This window comes from Haemaphysalis longicornis, unplaced genomic scaffold (assembly GCF_048455015.1).
Source record: "Haemaphysalis longicornis isolate Haplotype H1 unplaced genomic scaffold, Haemaphysalis longicornis Haplotype H1 scaffold_2, whole genome shotgun sequence".
NCBI classification, from domain to species: domain Eukaryota; kingdom Metazoa; phylum Arthropoda; class Arachnida; order Ixodida; family Ixodidae; genus Haemaphysalis; species Haemaphysalis longicornis.
Window position 1 is genome coordinate 176,743,585 of NW_027526295.1, and position 22,256 is coordinate 176,765,840.

Genomic DNA, 22,256 nt, shown 5'->3' on the forward strand with positions numbered 1-22,256 from the left:
CGTCGTCACTTTAAACAAAACACAGTGTCTGGTTTTCCACCCCGCTCTGGTTTTGTGCCCGTCGAGAAGGTCGTGCCACAAAGCAACGTTTCTTTTTTTTTTTTTGTAAATACAATGGTTGAGCCATAATATTTGGATTTCTGAGCCGTAATAACATGCACGGTGAGACAGCTTGAGCCCCTAGGCAACTCAAACTACGTTGTCAAGATTAAAATACGTCTGTTTTGAAATCGCGCTTAAAGATGCCTATTAATTTAGCGTAATAAATGCAGGCAGTCATAGTTTCATTTCAGAGCATACTACTAAAAGAATTTTAAAGCAAATTCGCATTGCAACAGGCTGCAAAGCCGTTTTCCCAAACACTTTGTGGCTGCTGAACGGCTGCTGAAGCGGCTGCGTCCCCACAGCCGTCTTAAACCACGATTACCATTTATTAACCGGTTCTAATAAGATCACGTTTTTAGAGATTGGAGAGTCATCTTTCTTGTCACTGGTAACAGTATTAATTTACATGTATGCGAGACAGGATGTTAGTTGAAGCCGCTTTCATGCGCAATGATCCCCGGCAACTTCGCGGGCGCTCCGAAACGGGAGCCCGGTGAGCCGTCACCGATGTGGGGCGCCCCCGCCGAAAGTAGCGGCCGCAACGGAAAACTCCGCAGTCCCGCTGTCGCCCATTTGCCGAAGCGCGATTCGGCAGGCCGGACCTTGTTTCCATCGGGCGGCCATGCTCCAGGGTAGGAATTGACAGATAGTCCGCAAGCAATAATTCGAGTAGCTCATCTCCGCATGTGCATCTCTACGTAATTACGCCTTGGACGCTTTAGAGCCAAGGACCTATGGAGTCTTTTATTGGAAGGCGCTGTATAGGGACTAGTATTAAACCTCGTGTCAGATATCCTCCCCCGCATGTCACGTGTGCGGGCGGGCGAACGTACAGATTTCTTGGAGAAGTCGCCAAATAAAGCTTACGCTAAAAAAAAAACACTGCAGAAGCGCAGAACAATTTTGCTGTATCTTAGAGATAGTTAGGAAGACCATACAACAGGCCTAGTTGCATTCCCTTGTAATCGCCCGGGACCACTGCGTGTGCGCAATAAGACCAGAACTGGTTCCGTGCACACGATGTGGGGCTGACCGCGTACCGACTGTATACCATGATGGGTTTTCACGGTACCCTAGCAATTTCAATAACAGCTAGGGGCGGGCGCCAGCTGTCGCTTCCGTTGAGAAGTAAAACCTAAGTACTCGAGGGGAGATTGAGGCGGGTGACAAAATTAAGATTAATACGAGGGAGAAAATTGCCGGCAGAACACACTATAGTAAGCATTTTTCGACTTGGGAGAACTACTCGCCATTTTTTTACAGGCATCCACAAATAAGGATCCCTGGATCTTTGCAGAGAAGTGTTGTAGTCCGAGGAGGATTCCCACGATTCGCATCCATGCCGCCGTGTCGCTTAGTCCACCAACATAATACAGGTCGAGCGGTGGTGCACTCTTTACAGGCAGGTCACCAAAACAGGCCAGAAAGCCAGCCACCCAGGATATGTAAACACGGATTAAGTACACTGTAACATCAATTGATTGTACTAGAATAGAGAGGTGTGTCGTTCGACGCCGATTAGGGGAGGGGGGGTCCTTTTGCGATGAAAATTTCTGCTGAGGAACTACTGCTGTAAGCAGCGCCTCTGGCGGACGCTGCTTACCAGTTGGTTTCAAAAATTTTGTTTGTTAAATTAATCCGTATTCATAGCTCTAAATATTCTTCCATTATTTAATTATAGAAAGTTTTATAAACCCGTCAAATAACTGTCTAGTTTGATATAAAAATAAGCGAGGAATCTCCGTATAGCGAAATTTCACTGTAACAAAGTAAATTACATGTGTCACAGAGTTGGTTTCATTCAGGTTTTACTGTATAGATGTAGGTTAGTGAAAGGGGTCAAAGCGTGGCTGCAAATTCCTAATGCAGCGGAACATATGGTCCCTTTGAATGAATTCCCGGAGAGTGCAAGTTTTTGTTAAATTAATCCTTATTTATAGCTTTTAATAGTCTTTCATTATTTAATTATAGAAGGTTTTATAAAACCAGTCAAATAACTGTCTAGTTTGATTTAAAAACTTATAGGTGGCGCTCACTGACAGGTGTTCTTTGGGGAACGCCTGCGCTCCACACAATGTTTTCGTCGCAAAAGGGCCCCTCGCTCTCCATTGGTTTTCCCACCGCACGACACACCCTACCTTCTAGTACACTGTAACACGGATAAGTGCGGAATAGAATGTTTACGTTATCAAAAACACTAGACACCTGAAAGGACTGCCCTGGTGGAAACATTAGATACCGCCGAAAAGCATCACCAAAAATAAAAGGTACACTCAACGTTTTTTGTTGTTGTTGCGGTTGTTCAGGCTTCTTGGTGTCTTCCTGCTGTAATGTGTAATGCAGTCTGTTATAAGCTCCATTATTTTGTTAGCTGGATAGGCTGCATTTATCTTTTATCCTTTGAAGGTTTCTAGTCGCACCAATACCTTGGTTTGCGTTTGTTTTGGTTATATTTGGGGGAGGGGGCACTTATGGGATTGGGATTGTGTGCCACGTGGCTTCTGTCGTGTCATGTAACACAGTCACTCTCGCATCATCCCCCATGACCGCACTAAACTTTAAATAAACAAGTAAAGAAACAAATAACTAACTAACTAAATAAATAAATAAATAAATAAGAATGCAGGTCCAGTGTGTCAATACTTTCATGAAAGGTTGCCGCTCTGCGAGGTATTGGCAGTAAGCAGTGCGGGCTTACTGCCCCGCTGTGTTTCTGCGGTGTATTTCTACTGAAAGATGTGCGGTATTTCGCCGCAGTTGTGTACATAGGTGCCAATGCTCAACTGATTATGTTTAAAGGAGCCATGAAGAGAAAATGCAAGTTGGTTTTATTCGAAAGATTTCGTGTTTTATAGTGGCCCCAGCGCTTGTCCGGATACAAACGATGCTTTATTCACTGAGAAATTAAACAATTTAGGTTAAATTTTTGATTTTCCCGCTAAATCGTTTGTTTTCGGGGTCTGCAATGACATCACAGGAACCGACCGCTCTGCAGCCTAGAATACCTTCATTCTTTCCTCCATGACATTCATTCACGCATCCGCCGTACAGGGTAGAGACACGTATATGCTACTAACTCTATGATACGCTGGCGCCGCCATTTTGGGTCACTCGCTCACCGCCGAAGCAAGTCATTGTGTCAAAACCGCGCTAAAATTATTGCCGCAACGCGGTTTACTGAAGAAGTTTGAATCATATTGTCTGTTTCGCGTTGCTAGGTCTCGTGGGAAACGAAAAGAACATCGCGTTGAGCACGTTGGCCCAATTGCGGCGGCACGGGACCGTTCAAAGGTTGTCTCCACCCTGTACAGCGGTGTTGATTGCGCCACCATACCGTGACATGCGTGTGGTTTGTTTTTGCCCGTATTTAAACCGGGCTTGTTTTTGTTCTGGGAGAAAATATTCGTTCCCTGAAACAGTGCTCGCTCGACAAATGTGGTCACGTAAGACACCGTTGCTTGCGTCAGTCGGCCAGTGTCGTCTGAGACAACCCCAAGCCCCGTAGTGATGTGCAGCTAAACCAAGCATGCTGTGCGCAGTACGAACAGCAGTACGCATCAGTACTTCTATCTTTACATGTGCTTTCGTAACTTCCACTGCTTGTCCCATCATTCTTATTGCTTTGTAAAGAATGTGCCCTAAATTTAAGCGCAAATCGCTCGTTCGGCTAGTTTGTAAGCTCTACCTAATTTGCGTCTGCTTGTGTCGGCCTCCGCCAATCGCAGAGCTGGCTCGAATGACATCATAGGTTCTGTTGCGGGAAATGAGCTGGTGGGTCGCATGGCCATTCCCTTTTAAATGCGAATGCATTTATTAGCCGGGGGTTGTCTTGCTCCGTTGGCCGGCGTGCGCCTGCATTCCTCCAGCGCGAGCGCACGTGAGCGCGCGCCTCGTAGTTCTGCCTTCGTCGTCGTCGTCGTCGTCGTAAATGCGAATGCATTTCTTAGTCTGGGGTTCACACAATGCAACGTGAGCATTACGCCTCTCCCTGGCGGTGACGTCACTGCAGTTGCTTCCACGTCAACATCATCGGTTGGAGAAGAAGAAGACAAGTCTGCGAAGCGAACAGCGCGTAATGCCGAACGCGTTACGCGCTCGGGAACATCAAGAAGGAGTCTAGTCGTTTGAACGCGCTTCGGGTTCTTTGGAACGAGTTTGGAAGAGGAGGTGATGAGAACGGTGACGCCATCTCGCGGTCTGTGACGACAACCCTCGTCTGGAGCCGTTCAGGTCGTACCTGGTGTGTGCCTCGCCTACACCGGAGACGGAGTCTTTGTGGTGACCGTGCACCTCGCGCGCAACCTCGCTCAAGACGCCGTTGCCGCGCAGCTGGACGCGGCTATGGAAAGTGTGCGCGTGCGCTCCAAACCCTCTGACCCCATAGTCTTGCTTGGCGACTTCAACGTTGACGTGCGCAAGAAGAGTGGCGAGTGGCTGGTCGAGTACATGCAGACCAGGCACTCTATGCATTGTCTCTCTGCTGGCTTCGACACGTGCCCCACTACCATTCACGGGAGTTGCATTGATCTGGTCTTTACGCGAAACTGTGACGCGCGTATGCTTCTCAAAGACCCTTTGACCGTGCACTTTAGCGATCACAAGGCAGTGATTGTGGCCGTCAGGTACAACGATAACACAAACAGGTGCTGATGAATAAATGATTACGTTCACACTCTCGTCATTAATAACGCCATTACTCGCAACACCCTTATGAAAATGAACTTTTCCTTTCTGTTTACTTTGTGTCTCCTGCATGTTGACTGTGTGGCCTTTCTTTTGACTTTTCCTTTGTGTTACCTTTAGGACATAAGCAGGCTGTGTACTTTTTATAGACTGCCGGATAAACAGCCATGATGTTTTACCTTTATATGTACTATGGTAAAGACAAAGTTTAAATTTGTATACGAGATTTTATTTCGGATGAGAAGTATAAAACTTTAAAACTGACTTGCTTTCTTCTCTTTCTGAGTTCCGCAATGCTATTGCCCATGTGTGTACTCAAGGCAAAATGAAGTCAAAAGACTTTGGCCTGTTTCCCCTGTGTTGCCTCTAGGACAAAGGGTGGAAGATATAACTTGAATTTGCTGTCTTAATTCTTTTTCTGTGTGCCGTAATGCTGTTGCTTATGTATGTACGGAAGGCAAAATGAAGTCAAAAGAGTGACTTATGTCTTTTGTGTTGCCTCTAGGACATTGGGTAGAAGTATAACTATTTGTTGCCTTACATTCTTTTTCTGAAGAGCCGCAAACTAAACAATCGTGCTGTGCTTCCTCAAGTAAACATAAAGTCGAGCATGTAAGCCTTAATTAAACTCGAAAGGTTAAGTTTTTTGGCTTGGCTAGAGATGGTAAGAAACAACGCCGATGGTTTAAAATTCTGCAGCACTGTATACGTTATTTCGTGCTAGTGATGTCTGAATAATTCGCAGAATTATTCAAAATATAACCTAAGGCAGAAAAACTTCAACTGAAACACGGTAAAAAAAAAGATTACTGTGCTGGTTTCGAACCACCGACGTTTGGCTCAGTTGGCGAGTACTTAACCTCCAAGCCACCGAAACAGAATGCGGTGGTTTGTTAAATGTAGGTCTAAATATTTGAGCATACATAGTCTTGCTAAGCCTTTATTTGAGTGAATTGTTTGCCTGCGTGGATTTGACGCCGGTGCTTTTGTGAGCGTGCGTGCGTGTGCGCGCGCACGTGTGTGTGTGTGTGTGTGTGTGTGTGTGTGTGTGTGTGTGTGTGTGTGTGTGTGTGTGTGTGTGTGTGTGTGTGTGTGTGTGTGTGTGTGTGTGTGTGTGTGTGTGTGTGTGTGTGTGTGTGTGTGTGTGTGTGTGTGTGTGTGTGTGTGTGTGTGTGTGTGTGCGTGCGTGCGTGCGTGCGTGCGTGCGTGCGTGCGTGCGTGCGTGCGTGCGTGCGCGCGCGTATGCGCGTGCGCGTGTGTTTGCGTATGTCTGCCAGAATAATTTGTTATCCGGCCGTTCTGTTTGTGAAAAGCCCACAAACAGTGAATGCTTGGACGGTGAACAAAACACACAACAGTCAATCTAGATGTAGATGACGATGATAATAACTTCGTTTGTTAATCCATTTTTATTTGCTTTTGAGTTGCAACAACTTACGACAACAAAAGACGTTGCTCGCATCAAGAAAATATACTGCCATTATACATATGTTTGCTATTATCAACTTTAACAAAATACTATAATGGCGTCTGCCTGCCTAGTTTGCTTCAGGGGTAATCATGAAGTAACCAAGTACCTGCTAAAACTCTATGACTGCTAGATAGCCAACTGTAGTAATAAGTCTAGTCTAGGCTAGCATATATGCAGTCATTGTTATAGGTGGGCAAGAAAAGACGTGTATGGTTCGTTGTGCAAGGTTTTGGTGGTTTGTTTTCGATTTGCTGCTGTTACGTGAATTACTACGTGCTCCTCCTGCCGTAATATTACGTGTTAGTGCTCTTGTGCCACCTGAAACATCGTGAGTGCTGGCAAAGCGCCTGTGTCGTCGCTGTACTGTGCTGCTGTGGCAAACGCACATCGAGGTCGCCATTTGACAAAACACCTGACAAGTTGTGCGTGCCTACGTGAATCAAGAGTCTCTACTGCAAGTTCCAGTCTGTCGACGCGACGTGTGAAAAATGCTGCGTGTTCTGCCGTAAGTGATTGTTTATCGTGGTGCATGTTAAAATTTTCTTACGAGTTGCCGCAGCGCCGTTTCGTTAAACGTGTTGAATATTTTCCTTGGTGTTCGGCTCCCCGCGCTTCTTTTATTGTAAATTACCGGCTGCGTCGGCGCGGTCACATGAATGGGCTTCCAGGAGCGGCGGCCAGTATGCTGTGTGAGTGATCCTTGCCATTGCCGGCAACGAAAGTGTTATCATGCTGACGGGCCAGCGGCCGCCGCTTGGCTTGGGTGGATTCGACCGCTAAAGCTTGTTGTATGAAAAAAAAAGAAAAAGAAAACTGCGTTAATGGTTGTAAAACAAAACGCGCACTCCCCGATTTTTTTTTTTTAGGAGGCAGCTTGATTGATTGATTGAGGGGTTTAACGCGCCGACGCAACGCAGGCGATGAGGCGCGCCGTAGTGGAGGGCTCCGGATTAATTTTGACCACCTGGGGATCTTTATCGTGCGCCGAAATCTCGTACACACGGGCGTTTTTGCTTTTCGCCTCCATCAGAAAAGCGGCCGCCGCGGCCGGAAATCGAACCCGCGACCTCGTGCTCAGCAGCGCAACGCCTTAGCCACTGAGCCACCGCGGCGGGTAGGAGGCAGCTTTTTTAGGAGAAGCTCTTTAAATAATCTGCCCCCTGTATCATCACCCCTGTGACATATAGGCGAACTACAACTGTGAATGCCTCTTAAATGATATGTACCGGCATGTTTGTCATGTAGGTTACTTGTTCGTTTCTGTTGACCGTTTTCTTAAGATTGCCTGCAAATAATAATTCTGCTGTGTTCTTGCTTTTCATTTTTTTGCAGCTTTACATGCTCGGAGTTTGGTGTCAGCGAGAAAGAAATTGCCGGATCGCTTTCTTCAATGCTTTCTCGCGGCCAGGTGGCCAAATAATGATGGCCATAATTTTTAGTACACTGCATTTAATTATTCACAATGTTACTCAAATAAACATTGTAAAGGCAGAAAAATGCGTCGCTGTTTTACTGCGTGGTTGGCAGCAATTCTAAGCGCCACAAAGTATTATATAAACACGCTTGCCATTCGAAGGATGTTCAGTGCATGAGGAATAAAGAACTTGATTATTTGCAGCCATTCATCAACCGCAGGAAAACTGAAAGGAGAAAGGTGGACGGATACTTCCAGGCCGCACAGAGGAAACGTGAAATGCAAAGGACGCATAGAGGACACAGAAAGTCTGTGGCCAATTTTAGGGCACTCAAAGGACGCACACAGTCTATTGCCTTCTGGAAACATACTGGACAAATGGAGGACGCATGCTGTCTATTGCCTTTGGGAAATATACTGTACACATGGAGGACGGAAACACAAAGGACACTTGGAGGACACAAAAAGTAAGTGGCCAAATTCCAATACAGGGGACACACAGAGGACATACATGGTCTATTGCCTCCGGGAAATAGACTGTCTTTTGACTGGACGTAAAAATTTTTATAAGGGCACACTCATCGGTGCACCCGATGCATTCGCATTTCTGCATGATTCCCTTCGGGGAGGTGCGGGGGAATTTTTTTTTCCTAATTATGTAGCTTATTTGAGCGAAGTTTACGTTAAAAGTGGTGTCAGTATGATTCTAACGAGGCAATCTTTTGAATGAACCAAACTTGTGTTTTCTCTTCATGGCTCCTTTAACTAATTAATCAGAAAAGCTAATTAGCTTAATATTGCACGCTGAATCGAACGTGTCCAGAGAAACATTGTGGGTTACCTTCAGAGACAACTGCACTCGAAGATTCAATGAAAGACCAATCCAGTACGCGCACTTGGCAAGCTACCATTTATCAAGCGCACGAACGTGGTTTCGCACCTACTCGCCGGTCGATGTTCTTAAATATGGCTAGCAGTACCCCAGCACCCAGGGTACTTCGAACGGCAATGGTTTGAATGCTTCCTTACACGACCCTGATTAGCTGCAGGCTCCGCGAAGCGACACCGATGCTTACCGATGAGGAAGCTGGCCTGGGAAGCGGACGTCCTGAACTGCACTTCGACGTACTTGGAGCTCATCATGGCATGGCCCAGGTTCACGTTGTTCGCCATGAGCCAGTACACGAGCCTGAACACGTACGCAGGGTTACGGAACAGGGACCGCAGAGAGCGCCAAAAGCCGTCCTCCTTCCGCCCTCCTTTGTCTGTAAGCGGTAAGAGTTGAGAAGAGCGGTTACTGGTGAGTTAGTCCCAATTTCTGGGAGAGGGAAAACAGCCACGCGTTGGAGTAAAGCGCTAAAGCTTGGACAAAAGCACTAGAACAACGGAAGCTTCTTTAGTCCCATATTCTCGAGGGGCAAGTGAGGTTGTGTTTATTTTGCGTGAAATAACTTCACGGACTGTTACTGTTTGCGACATCCAGAGAGGTTATCGTTTGTGCCAGTGGCACAAGCGGATGAGTAACATTTCCCTATTTTTTTTTTTCTGACAGCCCCATAAATCTTTTCCGGTGCTTTGACAACTCCATGTTTTCATGCCATTTTTTGTGCGGAACGCTATCCCTGGGGTTACTGATGAAGTCTATCCAACCATGGTGAATTATTTATGCGCTTGCTAAACGCTGCAGCAGCCGATAGACTCTGTGAACGAATACCACAAATTTTTTCCTTATTCGTCGAAAGTTACAGTTATATGTTCATGAGTAGAACACCATGTGGGACCTGGTCTTGACCACAGCACTTACGAGCGCGTTGTAGTTTTTTTTAATCCGTGCTGAAAAATATCCCGCACACACACACACACACGCGCAAAACTGAATTGAAGATGGTTTCGGTAGTAGTAAAGTAATTTGACGCATGAAGTGATGTTCGTATTGTTAGTATTGTTGAATGGACTCGTAAAACATGAAACCTCTGGGAGAAGCCTTCATTCTGTTGTTGGATACAAATTGGCTCTAGTTGATGAATGTTCGCATTGAAAACAAAAACTACAAGGAGGGACACGAATTACAACGGTACAATAACTGGCCGCGGCGGCCGCTTTTCTGAGGGAGGCGAAAACCGAAAACGCCCATGTGTACGAGATTTCGGCGCACGTTAACAATCCCCGGGAGGTCAAAATTAATCTGGAGCCCTCCGCTACGGCGCGCGCGCCTTATTGCCTCTGAAGCGTCGGCGCATTATGCCCCCATAATCAGTCAATTCATCTATCTATAAACGTAAATGACGTAGATGATGACCATTAACCCTGGATGCACTGAACGGTACCATGCACTGTGACTTCTCGTACATGGCAGGCCAAAACTTTGAAGCTCTCTTCATCTCTAAAATCACTCACCTGTGCACGCTCTACCAGCAGGGTCGTTGCTTGCGCCTGAAGAGGCTGGCGACAGGTTGTGCGGGAAGAGGAGCACGGCTGGAGCCGTGAGCACAAGACAGGCGCCCAGGGCCACGTACCCGAGCCACCATGCTCCCACCCAGCGAGGGTCTGTCCTCCCGATGGCAGGCTCCACTGCGGGTTCATTCTGGGCGTCAGCTTGTTTCACGGGGACATCAGGTCAGCTATGGCTGAGCAGTTTTGGAGTGCACGGGCACTAACACAAGCGTTTAACAGGTTCAAAGAGCATGCCTGTGGAAAACTGGTATTCGGTAGTTTCCACTGAATTGAAATCATGAACCATTCAATAACAGTGAAGTTCGAGTTCTCAGTTTCCTTTCATGCAGATTGTGGACGATGTTCGCGACTCTCGCGTTGCGTCCAGTAGGATTTTTTTGACAGTTTGAACAAGCCTATATCGCCCTCTTCAAAAAGAAGCATCGACATTTTTAACCCTATGCATTTCAGTCGACATGATTCTTAACTTCTGGCCATTTGTGCCATGTTGTACACCACTGGCGTTCAGGTCCTGGAATAATTTTGCGTTCTTCGCCATATTTTGAATGAACTATTAAGACTATTAAGTGTGAGTCACTCCACGTCGCGTAGGCCTTTCATTTTCTGTCGTCTTGCTGTTTTTTAGACAGCTTTGTTTTTCCTCGCATTGATACGCACCGAACCATTTCTGGTGCGTCAGTTAAGCTCCACTGGCTTTCTCTTAACGACAGTTCACATGACTATACCGCGGAAGGCACAAGTTATCGTACACCAGGCGCAGTCAAGCCGAGCCTGTTGCTGCATCGGCAATTATAGCTCAAGGATCCCAACGAAGCACACTGCATCAAACGCGGGCCATTGGCGGAAGCTCAACGCATGATTTAGACAAGCCCCGTTTATCGGAATACTCGTCAGCGATTTCTGGTGCCCTTGGAGCCACTCATGCTTCTAAGGTACAGCGAATGGTTAGACTCCACTAGTAGCACGGGAGGCCGTGCATTGTAGCCTCTGCCCTGCGTATCGACAAACCGCACCCCATGACCCTGAACCACAGACTACCTCCAACCTATCATCTTGCTCTCCTTCCTTCCCACACCCTTTCCACTGCAGGGCCGATGCTCAGAATCACGTGAAATAAATGTTTCAGCGAAACTAACAATGAAGAGTACGGCTCCCTTCATACCCAATATTTATCAAACTCCATGTTCCGGCCTACCGTTCCTTGCTGCATATACTGCAATGATTCCACTGGCAGTACCATGGACTATATCCGGGAGGCCAACCTAGTTTTCTGGATATATATCGGACTGGCTTAATGTCTACCCAGGTTTGAAGCTATGAAATAAACGAAACAACAACAGCAAATTCATGAAACGATACGCTGTTGCAATTAGTGATGAAAGTGAAGGTATGAGAGAATGCGACGTACATGGACTCACATCGAGGGTCCTCGTAGTAGCGCAGGCACACGGAGCCGAGAGCGTAGCCCAGGGTCGGCCCAGCGAGTTTCAAAATGGCCACTGTGGCTGCGAGAGGAAAGAAGGGCGGCAGTGTTTCCACCGTGACCCGATCCTTCGTTAACTTAATTCCGCGCTGTCATTCGAGCAGCGCCCGCGGCATCGATACAATTGCGAAATCGTCTTTACTGGTGGTAGAATTTGCCGCTGGCCGCAAATAACGCGAACTTGTCTCGTAAGTGGAAAGCCAGTAAGTGGCTAATGCATCGGCCCTTTTCCCTGTCTTTAATTGTTTGAAGTTTACGTTCAAATTAGCATGATTATTATTTTACAGGGAAGTATTTAGAATGAAACAAATTTGTATGTTGTCTTTATACGATCCCTTTTGGAAGGTTGAATTACGCACATGATATACTTTTGAAGACCACACACGTTTTTGTATTTTCCGCATAATAAAACATACTTGAAATTGTTTTGTTAGCAATCAGCGCCTTGTGTCTACTATTACAAACGTTAATGAAAACCTTGTAATTGTGGTTCTGCTAAAACATGCATGTTTTTTAACACGGAAATAAGAATACAGCACAAGAGGATAACGCGGACGACAGAGAGGCGATAGATGTCAAGTGATAATTTTACCAACACAATAAACCATAAATTCAGCGCGACCACTTCCCCGCCTCCCTCCCTTTCACCCCTCGCCCTATCCTCCCAAAAAACACGCTTCTGCGAACATCTTCATGCGCAGTGGCTACCTTTTTTTAAATGTTTCTTAAGTTTTTTTGTTTTGTTTTAAGTGCGAATATAACTAACCTTGCTTCTTATAATTATTATTAATTACAGACTGCAAGTTTGGTTTCCTTAACTGCTTCGCCCTTACTTTTTTTTTGGTCTAGCCTTATTACACTTGGTATCTATACTTAAAACTTCAACATCTTTCACGGCACCTATATTTGTGCCAGTTTTATACACGTTTTAGTATTACTGTTAGGGCTTTTCAGTGTCAATATCCCATTTCTTCCTTCGTGGAAGAATGTATTATTTATAGTCAGGTTACTTTCCTCCGCAAATCCAACCAGTATGCATAGAATCTCGGCTATTCGACTATACCTTCCGGTTCCCCTCGGCACATCCGCCTGCCTGATTCTCTCCTACTTTTGCGTTAGTAGCCCATCACTACCGTGTACTGCGTGTTTGTCTAATTCAATCGTAAAAGAAGTAGTACAACACGGTTCACTGATACGTTCAGTAAAATGAGACACCAGAGAAATAAAACACGAATTTTTAGTTCTGTCGACGGAGGGACCAACGCGGTAGACGTGACAGCAAAACGTGACAACTGCAGTGTTGTTTCGGCAGGCCAGAAAAAAACTCGAAAAGATCAGACTGAAATAACGTACGCAAAACAACTGGCTCGACCATTGTCGTTTCCTTTTACCCAAGCACGTGCTGGTTGGACGCCCGGCGTCGACCTCTCGCTGACGCAGAACGACAACGCGTTTGCCTCAACATGCGTGCGTCATCAGGCACAAGGGTGTGTTTTTTTTTGTTTTTTTTTTTAGAAAATCACGTTGTTTGAAAAGGACTCGAAAGGGAGAACGAAAAATAGATGGAAGGGAAGTGTCATGAATGTTTGCGACAACGGGGTCGAGTATACACACCCTGCCTACAAGGAGACACCCATCGAGTCACAACATCCGGCGAGTCAAAACATTTACCGAGTCAAAGCACCCGCCTAGCCAGGCAGCAAACGCCCGTATCACTTTTAAACCTGACAATGTGATGGTTAATCGCTCCTCCTGACGGTTCAATTACGTTTTCCAGAACGCTTTCCGCAAGCGTGTTAGCATTAACGATCTTTTTTTGTTACGGTGCCGTTGCTTTGTTACCAGCCACTATGATGGCGTTCTTTTGTTGTGAACGTGCCCGGCCCTCGGTGCATTCCCTTGGCGAACACCGAGGACAAAATTTATTCTACCACGGCATCCTCAACAAGCAAGAAAAATGACTAACCCGATGAGTTTTGTAGGAGCTTTAAAATGTAGGCATTACGGCATGCGTGTCTATTTTGTTTTCAAACTGTATAGCGAATTCGGATGCCGCCGACAATGAAGCCGTCGTAGATGGAATTCGCCTGAACCTATCCTTCATACATTCCTATCGTTTTGAGCTTCAGCAAGTTGGATTCCCGGCCGCGGCGGTCGCTTTTCTCATGGAAAGCGAAAACACCCCTGTGTTCAAGATTTCGGCGCGCGTTAACGATCCCCAGGTGGTCATAATTACTCCGGAGCCATCCACTACGGCCCGCCTCATCGCCTGTGTAGCGTCGGCGCGTTAAAGGGACACTGAAGTGAATTTGTCAAGCTCCCGTTTTTGCTTGCACTGCGTAGACTGGCTCAAATTAGCACACTTTTCATCGTTTATTCGGTTGACAAATCAGTAATTATTTTACAAAGCGCGAAAGAAGAAAAACTACCATGCGCGGTTTGCGGCGGCCGCACCAACTAAAGCTGTGACGTTAGGAGGAGCGGGCACCGTGATTGGACGATGCCCAAGGTGAGCAACCAAACAAGTTTCGGTTTCGGTTTCGGTTCTCTAAAACACAACCGTTGGCGTTGTTGGATGGGCATTCTCAATAACTCAGTAATCATCGTACCGCGCTTCTGCCATGTTGTCAGCTGTAAAAATGCATAAAGATAAGCATCCTAAGACGGCTTGGAATCGTAGCATTCACTAGCCGAAACCTACGCAGTGCATGAACGCCCTCCGCGTACCCGCAGACGCCCAAATGTCATGCGCTTTTCCCCCATATTTGAAGCTTGCCTCCCTCATGCCTGTATCGTAAAAAGCGTGTTCGCACCAGGCCAAGGGTCTGAATTCATTCTGGCCTGTGCCCACTGCCTGCAAGAAGTCGGTGCTTATGGCAACAGCACGCCAACGAGAAGTCGCTAGCGCGCCAGTGCCAGCCTGCGCGCGTTTTGTGAACTAGTTCGTGAAGCCATGAACGTTGCGGCCCAAAAAAAGGTGAACTCAATATAGAAAACATCAGTGGAAAACGAAAAAGTTAACTTACAAAAAAAAAAAAAAGCACGTACCCGCGGGGATTCGAACTAGTGACTTGCAAAACAATTGCGGTGGCACACCTAGCAACCCAGACCGCTCGGCCACGAAGCGGGCCCGGCTGGTACTGGTAATATAGGGTATATATTGTATAACCAGTTTACACTTTTCTTTAGTTTTGACATTTCAAGCAGCTTAGGTGACTATTTGTTGTATTGCGCTCGTGCAGTAAGCGTCGCCCGAGTTTCCACAATAGCTCACGTCTAGCAATTGCATTTCGTAGACGGAAAAGCGTTCGCAGATGTGTAGTCGTGCTGCTGACCGCTGTGCTTGTTCGCCCAGCGCAAAAAAGGGCTTCCCGCACCCTAGTTTTACGCTGTACGGTAAAAATATCAGTTGATTTTATTTCCTTAGTACCTATATTGACTTCGCTGACTCTTCTCCCGCCTTCAAGAGGCCTTATATTTTCCTACTGGCATACCAGTCAGCGAAGCATCGCATGTGCTTTTGTGCAGCGCTTGTGTGAAGCGACCTTGACTTGGAGCTAGATACAGTGTACAAACTAACAAGTAAAGAAAGGCAAATTCTACCATTCACAGCGTGTCCTGGCTTCGTTTCAACTGAACGAACGAATTGCGACGACCCGTCGGCGGCCGGCGGACGAAACGCTGGGCCGACTGACTCTGTCTGAAGGCCGGGGAGCCGTGCAGTATTGGCAGTATCCCCTCCTGACGTCACACGAAAACGCCGCAGAAAATGGGCGAGCGTAAAGAGAGGAGGACAGTATTTTCGAATTAATTTTTCTACTAAATAAAATCGCGTAAACGCGCCCAGGGTGGTCGAAACATGGCCTGGGGACTCCGGACTACAATTTGCGCAAGTAATCCCGCAATGTTTACATATCACTTCAGTGTCCCTTTAAACGTCGTAATCAACCAATCGAGCTTCAGCAAGCACCGGCTTTTATGTATGCACCGGCTTTTATGTGCCTTGTTCTCTCTGTAGCCTTGCTAAGAAAATTGAAGACCATCGGTTAAAGCACCTCTGATCCAACATTTACAGACGCATTACGCTATGAGACGTTCTGGGCCGCTGGGTACAGTTCGGGAGGGTATAGAGGCGTAGGAGGTTATGTCATAGCATGGGGGTAATAAAAGCCATGTTTATCATTTTGAAGTGTAAAAATACACGCTCGAGAATTGTGTGTTTGAAACTGGTTGAAAGAACAATGACAGCGAAGCTGGAATAGTAGCTATGAGAGGATGACAGTTTAAAAAAAAAACATATTTGAAAAAAAATCACCACACCGAGATCCCTAAAACAGAAAGCGAAATTTTTTCATGCGTGCTTCAGTAAATATCGAGGAATAAATACAGATACCAAAGTTAATAGGAATGGCGCTAGTCAAATAAAAGCCTTGAAACAAATCTATAAAGAATTACGCATGTGATGATAGTCCAATCTAATGTGGTATCGGTGTACAGAACCTGGTGTGTGGTATTTTCCAGTTTGTTAATTGGTGTCCTATAGTTTATAAATGGGTAAAATGTAACTCTATCATCAGTGTTCAGCCTATTTAGGCACGTTTTAAGATGTTCTACATATTTTGTTGTATATATTATCATGATGATGATGATAGTTGGGTTTTATTGGCGCAAGGCCGACTATGGGCAAAGAGCGCCAAAGAAGAAGTTACTGAATTATGATGAGACCATACATACTAAAACATGTGACTAAAAGTAAAGGTGATGCAAAACAAAAGACAATGGAGATGGCTGGTGTATAGGGCCAGGGTGATTACACATGATATGACAAGAGCTGCAGAAAGTTTACCTCAGCTAAAAACTTCAAAACACGTTGACTAGAAAACATTGGTTCGTCGGCTAAAAAGTATGATGGGTGCAAAGGAATGTGTTGTCTGTATAATTCAGGGAAATGTTTGTGTCGTGTTGTGTCAAGTGCCTTGCATGTGATTAGTATGTGGACTACGGATAGGCCCTTTCCACACCTGCTACACATGGGTCCCGAAGTTCCAGTGAGCAGGTGGGAGTGCGTCGCATGTGTGTGGCCTATCCGCAGCCTAGCCAGGGCGACTTCAGTGTATCTGTTGTGTGAGTCAGTTATGTAGCGTCCCAGTTGTGGTTTTATTATGTGTAGTTTGTTGTCTGTTTGTTGACTCCAGTGTAATTGCCATGTGTTACGAAGCTGTCGTCTGATGTGTGTTCGGTGTAAGGTACTGTTGTAATGTCAACCGTAGTCATGTGAGCAGCATCACCAGCCATTTGGTCGGCGGCCTCATTGCCAGGGATTCCACAATGCACTGGTACCCAGCATATAGTTATTTCAAGATTTGAGGCATAAGCAGACATTAGTACCTTGAAGAGAGCATTTATGACATAGTTTTTAGATGACCTTCCTAATGACAGTGCCTGTACAACGCTTTGAGAGTCTGTGTACACAATGGACTTGGGAATTTTATGTTTGATGATGTGGTTTGAAACGAGTAAAATGCCATATGCTTCTGCCGTGTAAATACTGTTATGAAAATTCATTGTTTTGCTTACTCTAAAATTTGGTCCGTGCGCTGCACAAGATACCGTAGAACCAGTTTTCGACGCGTCGCTATATAATTCTGCGCACCTGTACTTGTCCTGCAGGAACAGGAAGTGCTGCAGAATTGCACTTCTGGGTACCCTATTTTTTTCTACTAATGTGAATGATAGGTCGCATGATATAGGACGTAGATGCCATGGTGGAATTAAATTATGGATGGGCGTCTTGTGCGTTTCTGAAAGACGGACCGTGAGTGCAGAAGCCTCCTCCCTAACTCTGAGAGAGAAAGGTAAGGAAACGGATGGCCTGTTTAAAAAGAGTTGCAAGTTTGATGTATTGTTCATGATGGGATTAAAAGGATGGTTGGTAAGGGATACAATCTTAGACGCATATAGCAGGTCAACATACTCCCGCTGATGCCCTAGACACCACTTGTCGCACTCGACATAAAGGCTTTCCACAGGGCTAGTGCGGAAAGCGCCGCATGAGAGGCGAAGGCCAAGATGCAGCACTGGGTCGAGCATTCTCAGTGCGGTCTTTGTCGCCGACCCATACACGACACTGCCGTAGTCGAGCCGATACCCCACCAATGCTGTGTACAGGCGCAGCAGGAGTTGTTTGTCGGCCCCATAAGATTGATGTGAGAGAACCTTAAGAATATTCATTGTTTTTAGGCATTTACATTTGAGCTGTTTGACATGAGGGATGAATGTAAGTTTTTCATCGAATAAAATGCCTAAAAACTTGTGCTCCTTGTTCACAGGAATTGGCACATTCGCAAGAGTGATGTCTGGGTCCGGGTGGACCCCACGTTTCCTGGAGAATACAACACACGAGCTCTTTCCGGGATTAATTTTAAACCCATTCTTTTCTGCCCAGCCGGCAAGCTTCTTGACGCCGAGCTGGACTTGACGTTCGCAGATGGACATGTTACATGATTTAAAGGATATCTGGACGTCGTCTACATACATGGAATAAGAGATTGTGGGTGGCAATGCCTTTCCAAGAGAGTTCATCTTAACTATGAAGAGCGTACAGCTCAACACTCCACCTTGCGGCACGCCATTTTCTTGCACATGTACCTTTGACAGTGCAGAACCAACTCTGACGCGAAAGGTTCTCTCCGACAAATAACTAGCAAGAGTGTTAAGCATATTACCAGAAACACCGAATGACTTGAGGTCAGTAAGGATTCCATAACGCCAAGCGGTATCATAAGCCTTTACGAGGTCGAAAAACACAGTTACGCAGTACTGTTTATGCACGAAGGCATCCTTAATATACGATTCAAGAGCTACGAGTTGATCATTCGTGGATCGCCCCGCCCTGAAGCCTGCCTGGCAGCTCTCGAGAAGACCGTTGTACTCCAAAAAGTACACGAGCCTCCGGTTTATCATCTTCTCGAGAAGCTTGCACAGGCAGCTGGTCAGGGCAATGGGTCGATAGCTAGCGGGAGAAGAAGGGTCCTTCCCTCCTTTCAAGAATGCTACAACTATGGCATCCCTCCAAGACTTTGGAATGTGCCCCGAAAGCCATATCTTGTTGAACAGGTGAAGAAGTGTTACAAGAGTGTCTGTGTGTAAGTTCTGTATCATTGTATATGTAATGTTGTCTGGTCCTGGAGCTGAGGGTGTACACGTGCTCAGAGCACCCCTCAGCTCATGAAGCGTGAACTCGGAGCTATAAGAGGTGGCTGACCTGTCATTGTCATGTAAAGGCTTCTTTTCGGCCACGAGTTTGTGCTTCATGAAGGTGTTTGTGTAGTGTGCGGAACTGGAAACGTGTTGGAAGTGTTGTGCGAGTGTGTCAGCCTGGTCTTCAAGTGTGTCCCCTGTTGTGCTGACCAGAGGCAGGCTGTGTGTTTGTTGTCCTTTGAGTTTACGTATTCTCGTCCATACGTTCCGTGTGTCTGTGTAGGAGTTAATTGATGTTATGAATGTACGCCAACTATCGCGTTTTGCCTCACGGCGCACACCCCTTATGAAAATGAGCTTTTCCTTTCTGTTTACTTTGTGTCTCCTGCATGTTGACTGTGTGGCCTTTCTTTTGACTTTTCCTTTGTGTTACCTCTACGACATAAGCAGGCTGTGTACTTTTTATAGACTGCCGGATAAACAGCCAGGATGTTTTACCTTTATATGTACTATGGTAAAGACAAAGTTGAAATTTCTATACGAAGATTTTATTTCGGATGAGAGGTATAAAACTTTAAAAACGACTTGCTTTCTTCTCTTTCTGAGTTCCGCAATGCTATTGCCCATGTGTGTACTCAAGGCAAAATGAAGTCAAAAGACTTTGGCCTGTTTCCCCTGTGTTGCCTCTAGGACAAAGGCTGTAAGATAGAACTTGAATTTGCTGTCTTAATTCTTCTGTGTGCCGTAATGCTGTTGCTTATGTATGTACTGAAGGCAAAATGAAGTCAAAAGACTGACTTATGTCTTTTGTGTTGCCTCTAGGACACTGGTAGGAAGGATAACTATTTGTTGCCTTACATTCTTTTTCTGAAGATTGTGCTTCCTCAAGTAAACATAAAGTCGAGCACGTAAGCCTTAATTATACTCGAAAGGTTAAGTTTTTTGGCTTGGCTAGAGATGGTAAGAAACAATGCCGATGGTTTGTGGAAATTCTGCAGCACTGTATACGTTATTTCGTGCTAGTGAGGTCTGATAAATTCGCAGAATTAATATTACCAACTGGTACGTTTGTATGAAACAGTGGCGTAAGAAGGATACATATTGAACGAGGCTGTTCGAAGTGCCTCGTCCCTCCCACTACGAAAAAAAAGTGGGAGGGAGAAGAATATACAGACCAGAAAAAGTAAAAAGAACACAAAAAGCCGAATAGAAAACGAAGCAATGAAAACAAAAACAACCTAAAAAGTGGCTTCCGATTGTCCTAGTCTGTGTTTTCCTTCAGGGTCGTTGTAAAATGGCTTATCCTTGCAACTAAATGCTGAAGCGGTGTACTGTTTTTTGGGGCAGAGCTTGCGGTAGAAATATATTGCGACAGAAAAAAAAGGGACACAGCCAGACGAGAGCAACAAGAGCAACAACAATGTCAAAATATAACCTAAGGCAGAAAAACTTCAATTTAAACACGGTTTAAAAAAAAAAGGGGTTACTGAGCGGGTTTCGAACCTCCGCCCTTGAATCAGTAGGCGAGTACCTAACCGCCAAGCCACCAAAACAGTACACGATCAGATCTTAAACCTAGGTGTAAATACTTGAGCTCACATAGTCTTGCTAAGCCTCCATTTGAGTGAATTGTTTGCCTGCGTCATGGAGGAAAAAAAAGCTTAGGAGAGGCCCCCAGCTATCCCCGCGCATTGGCAAAAGTGTGGAGGAAGTCACGTGTTTTCGGCGGCCATTGGAAGTCGCGTTAGCAACGGCGTCCTAGCAACAGCCCGCCCGCCGTTCGCCAGTCATGGAGGAAAGGCAGCGCCTGCCTTGTCGTCCGATTGCGAAGATTGCTGCTTCGCTTTGCTGCGCTGTGGTCTTGCGGAACTCGAAAAGGATGCTGCGAGTTGCGACAGCTGCGCCGTGTGAATATGTCATTTAATTTCTACTTGCAAGTGCACCTTGTACCGCGTCAAGCTTTTGCTCCGGTCGCGATCACGACGCGCCTGTTGAAGTGCAGATATCGTGAACGCGCCGTCCCGTCGTACGCGCGGACACCCGTCAGGTAGATTTTCGGGAAGTGATACACGGTGTGCAGTACGTAGGGGACTTGCAACCGAACGATTCGCAACTCAATTTTTTGGTTATCGCCGCTGCATGTAGTTTGCTAGGCCGGCAATGCGCGGCAGTGCCTTTGCAACTGTTACAAGGTAGATTCCCATTTGATATAATTCCATCGTCCTATTACCTTAGTAGGTGTCCGTCTGTTGACTGGAAGAGTGCTGGATCTGGAATCTGGATCTTTTTGTGGTCTCGCTCTGGATTTCACTTTTCAACGCTTCATACGTACTGCGAGGTTAGTGTATGAACGTTTTCAACTGATATCACCTTGGATTTATTGACACTGAGACAAGTTGAAACTTGGCGAAAAAAAGTTTATTGACGCCACCCACCCTCTCCTTTTTTTTTACTCAATGAAACGTTTTGCCTCCTCCTCCTCCTCCTCCTCCTCCTTCGCAAAAAATTCTATCGAAGGCACGCGAACAACGGTAAAAACATTGCACAATTTTTTAGCTTGAAATCTGCATGAAGTGCTGCTTACCTATATATATAGAACGGCCGTTTAATTGACTAGTCATCTCTGGGATTGCCAGTGAAACTGCAACGCAAACTTGGGCACTTTCCAGTCCGGTAGCCGCACGGCGTTCGCCCACTGTTTGCGGCGTTCTCCATCGCTTGGGAACCTATAAACGGCGGCGATTCCAAACAAAGGATGAATGCACAGCAATGTACAGCAAAACTTGTCAGCGGAATGATGCACTAGCCGGTGGAAAGTGACGCCCAATTCCTTGGGTACCGATCGCGACTTGCAGCCTGGCACCGAGCATTGCGGCATTGTTAGAGCGAGCCGCTTCGCAAAACTGCTGCGGCCACACTGAAGACGTGTAACGGTGTAACCGCGCGTTTAGGTTCACGGTCACGCGCTGCAAAACGGCCTTCTACCTGCCTATCAGCTGATTTCCGCCGGCTCGGCGCTGGAAGATGCAGACGACAAGAGAGGCGATACAGGACGGAGGAGGCGGAGAAGGTGCACCGAGAGAGAGGGAAAAAGAGTCCGCCATTCGACTTACAGAAATGGCGTTTCCGGCTGCGCTGGGTGTGACGTCAGGGCCTCTCCTAAGCTTTTTTTTCCTCCATGGCCTGCGTGGATTTGACGCACGGTGCTTTTGCGTGCGTGCGTGCGTGCGTGCGTGCGTGCGTGCGTGTGCGTGTGTGTGTGTGTGTGTGTGTGTGTGTGTGTGTGTGTGTGTGTGTGTGTGTGTGTGTGTGTGTGTGTGTGTGTGTGTGTGTGTGTGTGCGCGCGCTCGCGCGTGTGTGTGTGTGTGCGGATGCGTGTGCGCGTGTGTTTGCGTATGTCTGCGGGGAATAATTTTTTTATCCGGCCGTTCTGTTTGTGAAAAGCC

The 22,256-nt window shown here is 46.3% G+C and overlaps 1 protein-coding gene across 1 annotated transcript in view; it reads right to left on the minus strand.

Moving 5' to 3' along the window:
- Window positions 1-22,256, minus strand: part of LOC144169514 (solute carrier organic anion transporter family member 74D-like) — a 62,698-nt gene that overhangs the window by 18,413 nt on the left and 22,029 nt on the right. The window contains exons 2-4 of the mRNA XM_077698716.1: window positions 11,546-11,632; window positions 10,071-10,244; window positions 8,750-8,938 (exon numbers count right to left, since the gene is read on the minus strand). Of these exons, the coding sequence (XP_077554842.1) occupies window positions 8,750-8,938; window positions 10,071-10,244; window positions 11,546-11,632 (450 nt within the window). The remainder of the gene's footprint in view (window positions 1-8,749; window positions 8,939-10,070; window positions 10,245-11,545; window positions 11,633-22,256) is intronic.